This window comes from Anabrus simplex, chromosome 3 (genome assembly GCF_040414725.1).
Source record: "Anabrus simplex isolate iqAnaSimp1 chromosome 3, ASM4041472v1, whole genome shotgun sequence".
NCBI lineage: Eukaryota > Metazoa > Arthropoda > Insecta > Orthoptera > Tettigoniidae > Anabrus > Anabrus simplex.
The window spans coordinates 486,320,764-486,339,353 of NC_090267.1; the positions used below are offsets into that span (position 1 = coordinate 486,320,764).

The 18,590-nt window shown below is 36.9% G+C and overlaps 1 protein-coding gene across 1 annotated transcript in view; it reads right to left on the minus strand.

The window, feature by feature from the left end:
* Positions 1-11,675: 11,675 nt before the first annotated feature.
* Positions 11,676-18,590, minus strand: part of LOC136867462 (protein ABHD18) — a 114,086-nt gene continuing 107,171 nt past the window's right edge. Inside the window, exons 9-10 of the mRNA XM_067144669.2 lie at positions 17,890-18,151; positions 11,676-12,011 (exon numbers count right to left, since the gene is read on the minus strand). Of these exons, the coding sequence (XP_067000770.1) occupies positions 11,957-12,011; positions 17,890-18,151 (317 nt within the window). The 3' untranslated portion in view covers positions 11,676-11,956. The remainder of the gene's footprint in view (positions 12,012-17,889; positions 18,152-18,590) is intronic.

Here is an 18,590-nt window from a genome sequence, read left to right on the forward strand (position 1 = left end):
TTACATCATAACTCCAGCTGAATGTTGGTTCTGTGCAAGAAAGGACAGAACCCGATGATTCTGAATAAAACTGTTGTACCCTAAGTTTCTTGGATTATTATGTGGTCGTACTGGTGCTATGCTTCAATGGAGCAGGAATTCTACAGGATTATAGCAGATGCTGGTTTGCAAAGCAGTGATAATTTTTTTTCACGTAGTGTTGCAATGTTACTCACTGGCTTCTCACTTCCATCTATAAACTTAGCAGTCCTTCAGACATCTTTGGAACCTTCCTTCTTTATAGAATTGTAAAACAGTGAAGGTGTGGCAGCCAGCAACTTTTGATGGTAGTTTGACAGACAGGCTGCCTGCTTGTAACCTAAATCTGTTTTCCCTGCATTTTCCATGGGATTTTTCCTGCATTAAATTTAGTGGGACAAGGTTCATAAGCGTGACACTTGAGTATATTTATCATTCTCTGGAAACATCATGTTGAAACATATTTTGTACAGACACTTACAATGGCATAAAGAACTTCAAATAAACATATCATAAGTCAAACAAACACTCATTTTAATCACACAGACGCTTCAATACACCAAGGATAGCATGAAACCGACAAGCATAATTTCCTGGAACGAAGGATTGAGAGCACGAGGGACAATGCAAAACAAAACAGAGGTCATGGCTTCATTCTGTACAAGATTATATGTTTTATATAGCCTGGCGAAGAGACGGATGTATTCCCTTCTTACACTTAGCCAGTTAAGTGCATAGGGTTAAAGTAGTAATAATAATAATAATAATAATAATAATAATAATAATAATAATAATGTTATTGGCTTTACGTCCCACTTACTACTTTTATACAGTTTTCAGAGAAACTAGATGCTGGAATTTAGTCCCGCAGGAGTTCTTTTACCTGCCAGTAAATCTACAAACACAAGGCTGACGTATTTGAGCACCTTCAAAGTAGCAGATGATGTCTGAAGCAGGAATGCTCTGTCACAATCAGTTTATAGTTTCTATTAAGATAAAATGCAGGACACTTCATGTCACCCAGTGTTATTGCACATTAACTGATAGTCTTCCATGATCTGTGACTTGTCATAAAAAATATTGACAATAGTATCACAGTCTCTAATATGGCAACTTTGAAAATACCACCCGCACAGCTAGAAACAGTTGATCAAAAATGGATACACTATTTTCACAGTTATCATTCTCCCTCAAACTATGAGACAAACATGCAAATACAAATCCATACGAACATCACATTTGACAACTTCCTCTCACAACAACATAGCACAAAGAGCACTGCACAACTGATTTATAATGAGAATCAAGCATGAACACCATAAATCTATTAAAACTGCCATTTATAGCTTCCTTTTAGAAAAATTACAAACAAACAAAAAACCAGTATAGTAAAACCTTGTTAATCTGGACTAATTAGGGGATAAACTAACTGGATTAAGTGAAATTACTTGAAAGAATGAAAGAAAGTGTATTTAAAATCTGTTTAGAGCAAAAAAATATTTTTTTTTAATGGTAGATTTAAATGGCATGGAACTTTTAACCTTTTCACTTACAAATTGTTTTCACCATTATGTATGTTCCATACCAGATTTTTCTGGATGTTTAGACAGTGACTGTAACAGGCTAAAAATACCTTGTATTTACACAGCTACATTTCGTAAATGTAATCCAGGTGGTATGGTATCTGGCATCTTAATCGTCAACAGCGCTTTCAGTGAGTCCTCTAGAAACCATTTGCACTTACATACTACGATCCTAGAAATGGACGAACAATCGTTTTCATTGGTCAGCTTTGAAAGGTGCCCTTTCCACGTCGTGGGCGTGAATTTATTCGCACCACTTCATCTACTAGATGCGAAACCTGTTTGTTTCAGCTGTCTATTTCTTATTAGTCTAACCAGGTTTTTGTTGTTTCAGCGTTACAAAATGATGTAAATGTAGGATACATGTGACTTCAGAAACGGTGTCTTACTGTATGACAGTAGGTAATGTCAGATGGAAATTAGCAAATAAAAAATGCGCCTCAACCCAGGATCGAACCATCGACCTCCTGCATGCCAACCAAAAACTCTACCCATTGTACCAACTGCACAGTACGACGAAAACGTGCTGACAGCGGTAGTTACCCTACATATGGTTACAGTGTTGCCAGATTGTTACTCTTCAACGTCCGTTTTCTACCGGATATACTCCCAAGACGAAAATTTGTAAGAGACATTTTTTTATTGATGGCACGTGAGAATAATATATAAGTAATAATAATAACAACGTAAACGTTTCCACCTTTTCAATACTAAAATATATTCACAAAATTATAAATTACACGGTACTAGTTTCGACCCATCTAGGGGTCATCATCAGCCGTATTGGAGCAAAGATCATTTTTGGCGAAATCCTAAGAAAATGTTATTTTAAAGAATAACATGTGAAAAGAGATGTTATTATGGTAATAGTTAATAATACAAGGAATATACAAACTAAGAGGATTTTTAACAAAGAATAAAGTATAAATGGGGTGTTGTAAAAATTATAATCAAGGAAATCAGTAAGTTCTTGTATTGAAATGACATATATAAAATTATATATGGCTTAGGAAGAGGGCTTAAGGTGGGGCTGAAGGGTGCGGGAGAAAGTGTAATTGTCTTGGAAAAGTACCTTTGATTAAATTTAGGATTGAGTTTAGGTTGGCTGCATTATTGTTTCTGAGGAAAGTGATAAATAGATCGAAGAGTATGTTGGGTTTCTGTGAGATTTCATTGAGATTGTGACTGGCATTAAAGTATTGGTCTAGGTGTATGTAGTAATTTTCCATTATGTTGAGTAAAGGGCCCTTGTTTGCTAATACGAGGATGTCCATGTCTTGTTCAATATTGGTGAAATTATGGAAAATTACTACATACACCTAGACCAATACTTTAATGCCAGTCACAATCTCAATGAAATCTCAGAGAAACCCAACATACTCTTCAATCTATTTATCACTTTCCTCAGAAACAATAATGCAGCCAACCTAAACTCAATCCTAAATTTAATCAAAGGTACTTTTCCAAGACAATTACACTTTCTCCCGCACCCTTCAGCCCCACCTTAAGCCCTCTTCCTAAGCCACATATAATTTTATATATGTCATTTCAATACAAGAACTTACTGATTTCCTTGATTATAATTTTTACAACACCCCATTTATACTTTATTCTTTGTTAAAAATCCTCTTAGTATGTATATTCCTTGTATTATTAACTATTACCATAATAACATCTCTTTTCACATGTTATTCTTTAAAATAACATTTTCTTAGGATTTCGCCAAAAATGATCTTTGCTCCAATACGGCTGATGATGACCCTAGATGGGTCGAAACTAGTACCGTGTAATTTATAATTTTGTGAATATATTTTAGTATTGAAAAGGTGGAAACGTTTACGTTGTTATTATTATTACTTATATATTATTCTCAGTTCAATACAGACCAAAAACATGAAATTCATAACCATTAATAAGCACGTGAGAAGTCGCGCTGCGACGCCCGAGTGCGCGAATTACGCTTCACCCTGTATATAAGAAAACATAAAGGTCCAATAATACTGCCTTGAGGAATTCCCCTCTTAATTATTACAGGGACAGATAAAGCTTAAGCTTTGCCTACCCTAATTCTCTGAGACCTATTTTCTAGATCTCACAGAATTAGAGTAGGTGAAATTAGAGTAGGGAAAGGTTAAAATATATTCACTAACTTATGTCTTCAAAATCTGAAAAGCCAGCCTAAAAAGTGAATTTATAACAGCTTTGCCAGACTTTCCTCAGCAGCTAGAATTTCAATTCCTCTGAATGCCAACTCACTCAAACATAATTATGTAACTGACTTGTACCTAGCATCATCTAGACCACGTTATGTAATTGTGTTAGACATTTTTAACTCTGACTTTGTTTTTTTTTAACAATCTGCTTTTACGTCGCACCGACACAGTTAGCTCTTATGGCGACTATGGGACAGGAACGGGCTAGGACTGGAAAGAAAGTGACCGTGGCCTTAATTAAGGTATAGCCCCAGTACTTGCCTGCTTTGAAAATGAGAAAGCATGGAAAACTATCTTCAGGGCTGCCAGCTATCTCCCGAAAGCAAGCCGACAGCTACGTGATCCAAACTGCACGGGCACTTGCTTGGTCTCTGAATTAGACTATTAATTTTTTTTTTTTAGAATTTGCTTTATGTCACACCGACACAGAAAGGTCTTATGGCGACGATATGCGATGACGATGCGATAAGAAAGTCCTTGGAGTGGGAAGGAAGCAACTGTGGCCTTACGGTACAGCTCCAGCATTTGCCCAGAGTGAAAATGGGAAAACACAGATAACCATCTTCAGGACTGCCGACACTGGGATAATTATGTTTCATAGTTCAAAAGTAAAATACAAAGAACGAGATGCATTTGATACATCAGCTGTAGGAACTGATGTGTCTATTCATAACAATGGGTAAACATTCTTAATCTTCAAGGTGCTATGTGATGAATGGAACTGTTGACTTCCAGTCATCTTTAAAAACTTGCATTCTGCTATTCACACATTTCCAGATTAAGTGAAGTCTAGTTTATTGGGGTCCAGATTAACAAGGATTTACTGTCTTCCATAAGCAAAAGAAAGAAAAATACTGAAAAATTACACATTCTGCCTTAAACCTTAAATGTCTCCCATTAATCTACTGAATACATAACTTTCAGATTTCCAAAATTGAACAATGATTGACTAAAGTATTGTGATAAAGTACTTAACTGATCCATAAGTCTCCTAAGCACACCGATTTCTGTTCACATTAAAGAAATAAGCCAGATTTCAAAGAACGAATAGTACTTCAATACAGTAGATAACTCTCAAAACTCCATATCCTCCTGTTAGGATACAGACCGGAGCTTAATGTCCTTGCTCAATGTATACTACATGATAAATAAGCGTAATTTAAACAGAAAAATCAAGTATATGGCACAGCAAGTCATTAGGTTGACCATGCAACATACCACTTAGGTAGGCAGTGGTCATATTAATGGGCTGTGTGGGCCAAAACTTTTAAATTTTAAATATCGCCATCAAACAATATTCACAATTTAAAAATGAATCACTAGTTATAATAACAATTTTCATGGCATGCAATTGGTCAATAATTGCAACTTTAACATGTTAAAATAACTAAGGCACATTTTACACTCAGTTCTTATTACTTTGTTGCAATTCTTAAATAGCAGCTCAAATGAGTAATATAGTTTTCACATATTTATATTTATCACCATCATCACCACAACCACCACGTACCTAATGAATTGGTTCAATTTTTATGTTCATTGTAGTTGCTAAAAACATTACATTTGTACAACTACCAATATTTACCATATTTTATGGACTACAAGACGCACTTTGTTTTCTTCAAATATGACCTCCAAAATTAAAACTGTTTGTTTGTCCAACCCTTGTTCCGTTTCTCTACGGGGTCGGTTATGAGGAGAGATGATTCTTTCGTGGCGAGTTTTTATGACCGGATGCCCTTGCTGACGTCAACCTCATCAGAGGAGTTAATGAGATGAAATGAATGATGTGATATAGGATAGTAGGAAGGGAGAGGATGAAATCCGGTGATGGCACATAGCCTACTCCTGTCAAATAGCATGAAGGGGGCTGCTCAAGGCTTAACGTCCCCATCTGACAGACGAATCACCATCAACAGCGTCATATGCCCTCACTCCATATGAGCACTGCAGAGAGGTTTGGAATTTAATCCAGGCTTTTGGCACGCAATCTAATGATTAGAAATGAATGCCACCACCTCTCCTACTCTGCTGGCCAACATTCTGATGGTGAAAATTTTTCAGCCAATGGGACCCGAACGGGCTAACCACGGTATCAGACCATTTAGACTTCAATGCATTAACTTAAATTCTATACGACAAAGGCTGGATGGATAAGAGTGGGATAATATTATGGACTAACAAAGTGTTGGAGAGGGAAAGGCACTTTATGGAAGAAGTGTTCACAGCTTGTACTGGATCAATATTAGCAGTAATTTGAAAGATAATGTGAAAGAGTAATTGAGACAGGGAAATAAAGAGTTGCTGTTATTCCAGGAGGAATTACGTGGCAACTGCAACCTATAGATGTCTCAAGAACTAAATCCTTTAAAGAGTATATGAGAGAGGAATTGAGCAAATGGATGGAGATCAATATAAATTCATGCAAAAGGGTGCTTTAAAATGGGTCTACAATTGAACAGGAGTGTCAGTGGGAAACTACAATCATGGCCTAGATCAAGTGATGACTTCATTTTGAAGTCCTTCACGAAATGCAGCTTAAGGAATGCTCTCTATCGCAGTGAAGACCATATGCAGGGTGTCCCAGGAGGAATGGTCAATATTCAGGGATATGATAAGAACAATCATTTGAAGCAAAAAGCTTCACAAAAAGCTTCTGAGATAGAACACATTTAATGTGCATTTGTTTTAGGGCTTGTGGCATGCACGTATATGTCTTACCCACCCAACATCTTTGACATTTTGTAATGGGTAAGGGTTTTCTGCATGTAATGTTCGCCATATACATGTTCGTGGGTCACTGACACGTAGAGAAAGTCGCCGTGTGTTGGTACTAGGTCTACGCTGTACCATTTCAACAAAGTGTTGCTGTTCCTGTACAGGTTGTTGAACTTATTATTATTTCATATGGAAAAATAAGGATACATTGGAAATGTACATATTCCAAAAAGCTATGTACAGTATTTACAGGTCAGGTAAATTAAAATGTAATGTCCACTGTGTTCAATCAGTTCAACACTTCATCAATGGCACTATGTATATCCTGAATAGTTCCTTCAAATCTTCTTCTTGGGCACTCTGTAGCAACGTGCTGGATTGTCTGGGGGACATTGTCACAGTCGCAGTATGAGTTTTCAGCTTTTCCCCACTTGTGAAGCCAGAATTTGCATCTTCCGTGGTTTGTACGAATTCTGTTTAAAGATGTCCATGCCTTTCTAAGTAAATTGAAACCAAGTGGAGCTTTATATGGATCGTTAATTACACCCAGCTGACCAGGGTTTGAAGAAGACCATTCTTCTTTCCAGGTCTGATCAGGATTAAAATGTGATTCAGCAAGCCTTTCTCCTAATATCGACCATGCAGAAATTCAAAACATAAGCTCTAATGACATCTTCATTAACATGGTTGTTGAACTACATATTCAGAAGAAGAATAGGAACTTATGTCAGAAAGTGTCGACGATATTCCTCGACAGCAGCGAGAGCACTACCATCGCAGAAGCCATAAACATACACCATATCTGCATGTTCTTCATTAGTGTAGATGTGTGGCATTCTAGCCAGCGCGTGTACAAACACAGTTAACTGATGCTGCTCTCTGTTACCTCTCAATCCCTCGCACTACTTCACTCACAACACACAATGGACAACTGCGTGTTCAATGGGCTAGTTTAATGGCAGAAAGACATCCCGAGCAAAGAGGTTGAAAGCGACGAGGTAGGTCAGGCTAGAATAAAACGTCAAAGAGGCTGGGTGGATAAGACGAATACGTGCGTACCACTAGCCCAAAAACAAAGGTACATTAAATGTGTTCTATCTCAAAAACCATTCAGAATAGGGCATATGTCCATATGAAGCTTTTTGCTTCAAATGATTGCTCCTGTCATATCCATGAATATTGACCATTCCTCCCGGGAATGAAAGGGAGGAAGATACTACAAAGTGGGAGGGGTAGGAGAAAATTCAGACGATGATAATATTCTGGAACTTTTGGTTTTATAAGCTAATAATAACTAATTTTTAGTACGATTTTGTATGATTTTATAAAATATTGAAAATGTATCTGATATGGGTTCGGAAAGGAGGCGAGATGAAATTACAATGGTATGATTTTCGTCTGGATGCCCTTCCCGATGCCATCCTCAAGTAAGGAGCTAAGGAAGATGAAATGAATGCCGGTGAATGAAATCGTGTAAGAAGGTGGAAGGAATCAGCTTTGGCCCATTAATAAGAACTGGCCCAGCATTTGCCTGGAAGTTAAAATTCTAAACTGCAGAAAACCCTTCTCAGGAAAGCCAATGGCAGGGTTCGAACCCACTCTACTCAATATAAAAATAAGGTTGGAGATCATAGGGGCTGCAAACGCCGAATTACTGTGAATTAAAAATTCCCTGGAGCACTCAGTGACCTCGTGTATGGTTCCGAGGTTAAAAGTGTGTTTTATAACCCGTAGAATATGGTATGTTCAATGAAGATGAACTTGATTTAACAATGAAACAATGAAATCTAATAATCCAACATTTAGGTCAGACTATGGCTCACATGTAGATTTTAACAGGTTGTGTTTCATTTTAGAAAAGTTTTGCCCACTTACTGCAATATTTATATTATTTAGAGAGAACTGCATAACTAAAATAGAAGATAGTGAAAGAAATATTCTTTCACTTTATAGATCTGGTGGTCAAACAGGACGGAATTTAAGGATGAAGATCAAGACAGCACTGTTTTTATAGACCTTATGAAGTAATTGCTACAGCTTTCAATTCCAGTTTTTCTCAATTTTAAATAAATCTTTCGAAAAGAACTCTGTAGCTTTAATTATATGACTAGTTTTGTAGAATTATTCAAGGTTCTGGGTATGAAAACCAAGACCTTATTTTTTATTTTACTTTCTGAAGATATATCAGAAATATTAATAATAGGTGGTTTATAATATAAATGAATGATTGCATTAGCCAATAATATACAATAATATTTTTTTTAATGCTAATCACAAGCACAAAACTTGGGTAAGAATTCCACATATAGCACAGAGTTTTTGGAGTGGTATTGGTCGCAGCATTTCATGCACAGCTTGCAAATACAGTCGATAACCAGGTTATGAAAGCATTTGGTCATGCATAGTTTATGGTGGAAGCCATGGACAGCAAAGCATACAATGATGCACCTTATATTGTAATTTGTTTCTTTCCAATCAATTTAGCATAGCACCTATTGCATAGAACTCCCTCCAGATTTCTTTTTATTTTCTTCTTTCATTGCCTTTCATTTACCACCTTCACAGAGATGCTTGTAGACTGCAGAGCTTATCCTGTTATTAGGAAATATGGAGGTGTACTTCTTGAAAAATGAAGTAAAAAAAAAAAAAAAGGAACAATTCATCTGAAGCTTTCATAGATTATGTTGTATGGTTCAAAAAATTATTATTTAGTACATAAATAAGACTTAAATAAATTCTCTGTGCTATATTCCAGGAGTGATTTTCTCTCTCTCTCTATCTCTCTGAAAGGGTTTTTTATCAGGGGTGCAGTTTTTACATAATTATACAGTCACCTGCTGCAAAACAACAGAAACAATTAGATAAACAAATTCAGGAGATTAGAAGACTAAAAGGTGAGTTAGATACTAAAAATTTTGAGAACAATTACCTTCAAGAAAATCTTCAAGCCATACAAGAAAAATTGAAAAAAAAAAAAAAAAATAGGTGCAGCAAACAGGAAAATAAGACGCAGAGAAAAGCCAGTTGTCATTGAAGTTGAAGAAGTTCCTAATATGGACCATGAACTGTCTTCAGATAATTTAAAGCAGCTGAAAGATGATATTTAAAAAATTCAATTTTGGATCAACTGAGATATTCTGAAGCACAAGTTAAGGATTTGAGAAAGGAAACTGTCAATATCTGAAGATTTTGATGCTTTCAGAGACTATAGTGCATCTAGAACCAACCACTTGAAACTGTAGTAGTAGTAGTAGTAGTAGTAGTAGTAGTAGTAGTAGTAGTAGTAGTAGTAGTAGTAGTAGTAGTAGTAGTAGTAGTAGTAGTAGTAGTAGTAGTAGTAGTAGTAGTAGTAGTAGTAGTAGTAGTAGTAGTAGTAGTAGTAGTAGTAGTAGTAGTAGTAGTAGTAGTAGTAGTAGTAGTAGTAGTAGTAGTAGTAGTAGTAGTAGTAGTAGTAGTAGTAGTAGTAGTAGTAGTAGTAGTAGTAGTAGTAGTAGTAGTAGTAGTAGTAGTAGTAGTAGTAGTAGTAGTAGTAGTAGTAGTAGTAGTAGTAGTAGTAGTAGTAGTAGTAGTAGTAGTAGTAGTAGTAGTAGTAGTAGTAGTAGTAGTAGTAGTAGTAGTAGTAGTAGTAGTAGTAGTAGTAGTAGTAGTAGTAGTAGTAGTAGTAGTAGTAGTAGTAGTAGTAGTAGTAGTAGTAGTAGTAGTAGTAGTAGTAGTTACAGGGACTATTTAAAACTTAGACTGACTGAGTTGATTATTCACTTTCTGTCTCAAATGATCATCCCTTTTTGCTCTTTAAAACTTCACCACCATCACCATCAGTGGATTGAATCTCATCTCAGTCGGTGAACAATTACAAGTGTTTCAACATGGGAGTCCTTGCAAGTAGATTTACTAATATGTTAAACAATTTATTTTCCTTTTCAGGATAAAGGTTTGGTACTCTAAGAACAATAGCATTTGTACAGACCTTGTGAACATAGAGCAATGACACGTTTAACAAAATACCTTTGAAGTCAATAGGAATATTGATCTAGTACAACAAATAAAACTACGGTATTAGACTGCCCATGGCTCACATGACATATTATAACAGCTATGTTATGTAAAGTCTTGATATGAGATATTCCATGTTAAAATCACTTCTTATTCTCTCAACACTATCATCTCCCAAAGTTTTCAATATTATTTTAATATTTCACTACGGGGACTAGGCTAATTGACCAATATTATTTTGCACATGCATGAAACTGTTGTGCATATCAATAGCAATGCCTAAAATTATTATGAATACCTATGGCATTATTGTCTCAAAACAGTTTAACATCATGCCATTATCATTTGTATTCCTTGAAGAAACTATGTTAGCTCTACAAATAAATGAATGAATGCATGATTAAATCTTAAACTAGCAACTGAGGAGTTCTCTGCAAATACCCCTAAACCCAAAAATGTGAAAGAGAAATACTGATGGTAGAAGTTTCCAGATGCAAAAACTTGTTACACAGAGGCATGCTTCAACTCTTAAATGAGTAACAAACACAAATTAACAAAGAAGATAATGACACAAATTTCTCTTTTCATTTATAGACATCCATGGAATTCAATTAATCATTCCAAACAAATACAACATAATTTTAATCTATATCTGTTTCAAAACTGAATATATTGTGCAAAATATCTTTTATTTTCTTGTCCATTCTGTCCTGTACTCTTCTACTCAGTGTGTTTATTTTCCTTCATCTGGAATACATTCCTCTTCATCTGAGGAATGGTTATTATCATCAGCGAGCTCCTGGTACCAAGTTTCGTATCTAGAGCTAATATATTGAAGAAGTGATCAGATATCTTTCTTTTTTTGCCACTTTCCTTGCTGGTCCTTGAATGTAACGCATCCTACTGGCTGCATCCCCTAAATGATCAGTAACTAGAATGATCCATTCCATATTCTACACTATAGTAGAATTTTCTTAATTTTGTATGCATATAGAAGGGAAGAGGAAAACAGTGATGAAGGAAACAAAAAGAAAACCTAATCAGGGTTACAGCGTTCTTGCAGTGAACTCTTCAGGGATAACCCTTATTGTACATACAAGTAAAAATGGTGTCATAACACCTTCTATTAAATTAATTTTCATTCACAATGTAACAAATAACAGTTCATTTATTCTCAACTTTGATCATCATTATATACATTTGTAGTCAATATAGTTAGTAAAATCATGTACATTCATGCATACAAGTTATGCATTTCATATCAAACAGTTCTGCTTACAAAGTTAAAATGCTATAAAAAGTTTTCCTAGTTATCACAATAAAGACAGGAAATTCCAACAGCTATACACTCTAAATGCTAAAACCAGTATAAATGACCAGAAATACATAGTACTCCATGTGCAGAAGATACTTCTCAGACTTGACAATATTTCAGTCGGGATGATATTTCTTCTGTAAGCGCTCAAAGCTTTCTACGATAGCACCTCTGGAATAACAAGCGAAGAAGAAAAATTACATTAGCGAAGATAAATGACAAAATGAGCTATCACATAGTAACTCTAAGCATGTTGATTACTTAATATGGCTCAACAGTTCTTAAAAGTATCTGCACAATAGTTCATAGCCAATAAATAAGGCTGTTTAGTAATTCACAACATATTGTATTTGATAAGAAGGAAATATTAGAGCTATATGCAATGGATGCATTTTACCAGACTGTAAGAAACCTTGTCTAGAATAAGGAAGTACCAAGGAAGTGTAAAGAGTATGTACAAAAATGTTTTATGCACCCATATTGACCCACATGGCTGAGACCTGGACAAGTAGGGAGGAGAGTAGAATTCAAGCCAGCAAAATGAAATACCTAAGGAGTATACAAGGAAAGACAGATTGAGAAATGAAGACGTAAGAAAGGAGGTCGGAATGATGATGATGATGATGATGATGATGATGATGATGATGATGATATTGGTTTTACGTCCCACTAACTACTTTGTTTCGGTTTTCGGAGATGCCGAGGTGCCAGAATTTAGTCCTGCAGGAGATATTTTATGTGCCAGTAAATCTACCGACATGAGGCTGATGTATTTGAGCACCTTCAAATACCGCTGGACTAAGCCAGGATCGAACCTGCCAAGTTGGGGAGGTCGGAATGGAAAATCTAGATGAGAGAACTGATATGAGTAAACTACGGTGGTGTGGACATTTAAAAGAGGATGGAGGAGGAAAGAATACCAAAACAGATGACTGAGATGAAGTTCAAGGGGAAGAGAGCGACAGGCAGAACAAGGTGGATCAATTTGATAAAGAGGAGTGAAGAAGAAGAAACCTGGACAAAATGATTGAAGAAGAATGGTGTAAGGAGGGAGGAAGGTGGAGAAGTGTCATAAATACCCCGACCTGCCAGGAGCTGGAGGAGGAGAAAGAGGAGGAGGATGCAATAGATGTCTCAATCTCCCCTTTCTTCTCAATAAATTTTGTCAAATTATTTTGTTCTCTTTGTTTGCAAATGACACTGTAGTGTGGGGAGCAAATGGAAAGGAAGTACCGGTACGGAATATTGACATGGGGAGGAGGAGGAGCCTGCAAAAGTGTAATAAATAAAATAACTGTTGTTCAAAACCTTATATTAGGAATAATGTACCAGAAAGAAAGAATATACCCAAGTGGTCAATTATATGCTGAAGCAAATATGTTTTATGCCCTTGAAATATACAAATACAACAAAAATAAAAATATAATTGAGAACATTAAACATGAATATTCAACACGCAGTAAGATGTACCGTTATATGTTAAACAAACCCAAACTTTGTGTAACAAAATGCAATTTCTTGTACTTCATTCTGAAATTTTTTAATGTCCTGTCAGGTTCTTTACAAACTACTTCATAAGCCAGAAAACGAGTCTGAAGTGTCTTAAATCCTTTGTCATGGATAATAAAACTGTTACTGAAGAAATAAATAAATGAACATATTGTGTCATCACATTCATTTTCTATTCGATGCTCCACCATGTGCTGTTGATCATACCCATATCGTACTTCAGGCATCATTGTTAAATATATTCCTTTCTATATTAATTAACATTCTAAATTACCACACACAAGGTTTCGACCTTACGTGGTATTTTACTGATATCCTGACTTGACTCTTGAGGTTGGTGTAAAGAAAAAGTAATATCGTGCTGCCCCACAGCGTTTGTCATAAGTAGGTCAGATAACTCGTCTTGATATGCCTGTGATAGTTATAATGTTTTGTCTGCCCTTTTCATTGGTTTTATGAACATTTAATAAGAAGCGCATTATGGTATGTCACAGTAGTCACAATTCTTCCATTCTGACATCTGTTTGATAAGATTCTATCCATACACTCACTTTTTTCCTGCAGTTCTTGATGTAAAGCTTGGTACCGTGTCGTAGAAGGCAATGGTATTTTTAATCGCAGTTCTTCTAAATAGAACTGTTGTCTTGTAAGTTCACAGGTTCATCTCGAAGGAGCGCTTTAGCTGGGCAGAAAACTTTTTGAAGATAGATGGCCTTCACTCTTTCTAGTGTAGCTAGGTTATCCTTCGATAGGTGTTCCCAGATAACGTGCAAGGCACATGTCATGATGGGGTCTGTTTGTACGTAGACATTTTTCTCTTAGCAGCACGATAGTTATTAGGAATGCTCTGCCATCTTTTGAATATATCTGGAAGCTGCAAAAGGTTAGAGAATCAAAGAGTATCTAGCAGAGATTAGCATTCCTTCATGATCAGAGAAAGTGTATATTCTCTGGCTTGACAGTTAGTAATCAAACAAAGTACTTACAATGTCATTACTAAGGATGAAAATCACATATATCAGAATATTAGCTGATGTACCCGTGCTTCGCTATGGAATTCTGCACTGTGTACAGAATTCTAGGTTAAGTAGTGTACACGTTGTAAGATTGTATTAAATTTACATAATTCTTAACGTTAACCCAGAAAAGTGACGGGGAGTCACCTATGTCTTTTCTCATGTGAAGACTGGGTTAGGGAATTTTCAGTGTAACGGTAGGCCCTCTAGCCTACTATCAGCCACAATCAAGTTGCAGAGTTTTCATTACGATGGTAGGCCCAGCTGTCTACTGTGCCTGTTTACATCCTTAGAAAGACTGTCTTTGTGGTTTTCCCAACTGAAGTCAACATAAGTCATTACAATAACGTCAGTAGGAAGGTCGCAATTAAAAGCAATGCTATCATATTCAATACTGGATCAAATGAAAAACCGCACATTTTCTCACTTTTAACAAACAGTACTACACTGTCGATCTAACAGTCCAAAGTTCCAGAGCTGGAATTACCAGGCAGCAGACAGCCGTGATATCATTATTCCATTAAGTGTGCACACTGCTCATTCCAATCAGCACCTCAGAGTAGGGATCCAATAGCTGGAATACTATGATTAAACAGAGTGTTAGGTACCAGTAGTTATTATTCCATTAAGTGTCCACACTACTCATTCCAATCAGCGCCTCAGAGTAGGGATCCAATAGCTGGAATACTATGATGAAACAGAGTGTTAGGTACCAGCAGTTACCAGCAAATTTATGAACCAGAGGAATTGCATGTTAAAGAAGAGAGTTATGTAACTCCCCAGCTATTTACCACCAATATTCAAGCAGGCTGTTATACTCGGTATGTAGCAGTAATCTCACCTATCGGAGATGAGTGGCAGCAGAAGACACATAGCACATCACAACAAACAATGGTCAATGTAATATTATTGTTGATCAATTTTATAAACTTTCTATATTATAGGCCTCCACATCGAGTTTTCTTCCAACTCTGTGATATTAGGGCATCTAATGTAAAGTGAGTTCTCCATTCTTTCGAAGTGTCAGACCTCTATTTTTTTTTTTCTCTCGGACTAGTGTTATATAGTGGTTAGTTGCCGAGTTGTACTTCTTCTTCAAACAATAATCACCACCACCAGCAGGGAGTTATGAATACCATGCCAGAAAAAATGCTTGTCTTTTGCAGCAAACTATTTGTCGAGCCATTTTCCAACTTCCTCGAAATTGCTGAAGTGCTGCTCTGCGAGCGCGTCCCCCATTGATGCAAAGAAGTGATAGTCAGATGGTGCCAGGTCAGGGTAGTACGACTGCACCCAGCCCATCCAAGGGATTTCAAGGTGTCTTTCACTCATTTTGCTGTGTTAGATGGTGCATTGTCATGTAACAAATCACTCTGCCATGTCTTCTGGCCCATTCCAGTTGTCTCAATCAATGCGCGATTTAAATTAACCATTTGTTGGCGATAGCGCTGTGCATTAACGGTTTTGCCGGGCTTCAAGAGTTCATGATACACAACACCGCTCTGGTCCCACTAGACACAAAGCATGATCTTCTTGCCGAAGCGATTTGGCCTTGGTGCTGAAGGACCAGCTTCACCAAGTGACAGCCACAATTTTCGCCGCTTTGGGTTTTCGAAACAAATCCATTTTTCGTCACCTGTCACAATTTGAAACAGAAATTATTTTCTTTCGTGGCGTTGAAGCAGCATTTCACAAGTGACTTTACGTGTTTCCATTTGCCGTTCATTCAAATCGTGTGGACCCATTTACCGAGTTTACTGATCTTCCCCATTGCTCGTAAATGTCTGCTGATTGTTTCTTGGGATACATTTAATGCTTTTTCAATTGCTGTTGAGTTTGAGTTGGGTCATCATCCAGTAACGTTTGCAATTGCTCGTCTTTGCACTTTTGTGGCCTACCAGAGCAAGCACTGTCTTTCACACTGAAATCACCATATTTAAATTGTTGAAACCATGTCTCACATGTTCTAATTGATGGAGCGTGTGCACCATATGTTTCTACCAGCAAACGATGACTTTCCACAGCCTTTTTCTTTTGAGTAAATAAGAAAAGCAATGCGTGCCACAAATGTTCTTTTTCAGGTACAAACGGTGACATGATCACTTAACGATACAACACAGACGCTAATGTTTAGCGAACTCAACTTGTGTGTGTTTATAGATTAATGTCAGACGAACAAACTGACGTATGTGTCAAATTCATACGCTGCGTACTGTTCGCTGGCGCCATCTCTTAGTGAAACCGGAAAAGACTTATGCATACACCAGGTACAGTCCAATACTGTTCGTTCAGTCGCCGGAAACTGAAGTGTCTGAAATCAGAATATGTATTAGGATCATCCTCCTTCAGAGCTTTCAGTATGTTTACCAGGTGTATGCATAAGTTTCTGCCGGTCTTTGTGGTAAAGAAAACACGTAATTTTTAAGGGAAGTTAATTTTTTGTTTATTCGAAATATAGGCCACCAGCTTCTACACACTTCGCTCATCTTTCAGGTAAGTTATGAATACCATGCTAGAAGAAATGCTTGTCTTTTGCGGCAAACAATTCGTCGAGCCATTTTCCAAGTTCCTCAAAATTGCTGAAGTGCTGGTCTGCGAGCGCGTGCCCCACTGATGCAAAAAGGTGATATATGGTGCCAGGTTGGGGCAGTACGACGGCACCCGCCCCATCCAAGCGATTTCAAGGTGTCTTTCACTGGTTTTGCTGTGTGAGATGGTGCACTGTCGTGTCGTGTAATAACTTGTGTGTGTTGGTAGGTTAATGTCAGATGAACAAACTGACGTATGTGTCAAATTCATACGCTGTGTACTGTTCGCTGGTGAAACCAGAGAAGACTTATGCATAAACCTGGTAGATCATATGGACCCTCCCTTTTCAGTTAATGCTCAGCACAAAAGATTACACTGGAAAACAGCTGTTCGACCTCAATGGAAAAAATGAGTGGATGACGTTGGCGGGTTTAGACACAAATGAGGATGAGATGAAGGGTTACTGCACTCTCTACACTCTAATGTCACAGGTTTGAAAGGCCAAGGTATTCAATTATACTAGAGCAAAGATGAGTGCCTCTTCATATCTCAAAGTGCTATGAATGATGAGCAGAAATACTCTGCATGTTAAATTAAAAAACAGTATGAAAATATTCCCACTGTGTGATGATCTGTGATAAATTTTGTTTCAATGTGCACCATAGTGCAGGCCAGAGCTTTAAACTTGTGTGTCACATGTTTTAAATTCAGTTTCTGAATACACTCAGTGGTACTTTAAATATGACGTAAATCTGTTAAGCGAAAAGCACCCTACAGGAACTTAGGTATTCAAGAACTAAAGACTGCAACTATAGTATCACCACAGCCCATCCCATTTTTATCGTATTTGTAAGCAAATTAGTATCAAACTCATCGATGAAAAGTTACAAAACTAGTTATAATTTCTTTTTATGCTGGTCATGAGTTTGCTTATTCATTTGTCAATAAATCCACAAGAACAAAATTAAGAATTAAATACTTGGATTATCGCTCACCTGAATGTGGGGAGGCCCAGCAAGAACGCACTTACATGACCAGCATCTAAAAAGCGCACTTCTGCACCAGGCCAAATGTCAGCGAGATCAGCACAGCCCTCTCGAGGAACATAAGCATCGTCTTTAGCACATATAGCAATTATGAGAGATGTATCCACTGGGATCTCAAAGTTGCTCAAATGAGTACATTCATCCATAATGCCTCTCATGAAGAGAAATGCTTCACGCTCTTGTAATTTGGCCAATTTCTTTTTATCAGGGCCTGTAACAAGCACATCATAAGCTTATAAGATTATGTGACTAATCACATGGATCTGAAAAGAGAATGGACAAAAATAGCGACTGGAAAATTCAGTATTTCACTAATCGTAAGCGACAATGTCTTGTGGGGTAGCATGTTTAACATCATCTACATGTATTTACATATCCAAACACATGAGGTGCATGTATGCAAAACTACTAGATAACATATATAGTGTTCGTCAAGAAGAAACTGATGTCATTATCTTCCTGTTTCTGCTTTCTTTCACTAATAAATACTTTGTATGGTTCCACAGATGGTAGGTAAAGGAAGTTTTATCCTCAGGTCTTCCAGGAAGAAAGTTTGCCTGGGCAATGTGTGTATCATTGTATCATCCTTTTGCTGCAAATTTCCCTGCTTTAAGCGCTGATTTCAGGAATCTCATTTTAATGCTTGTCGA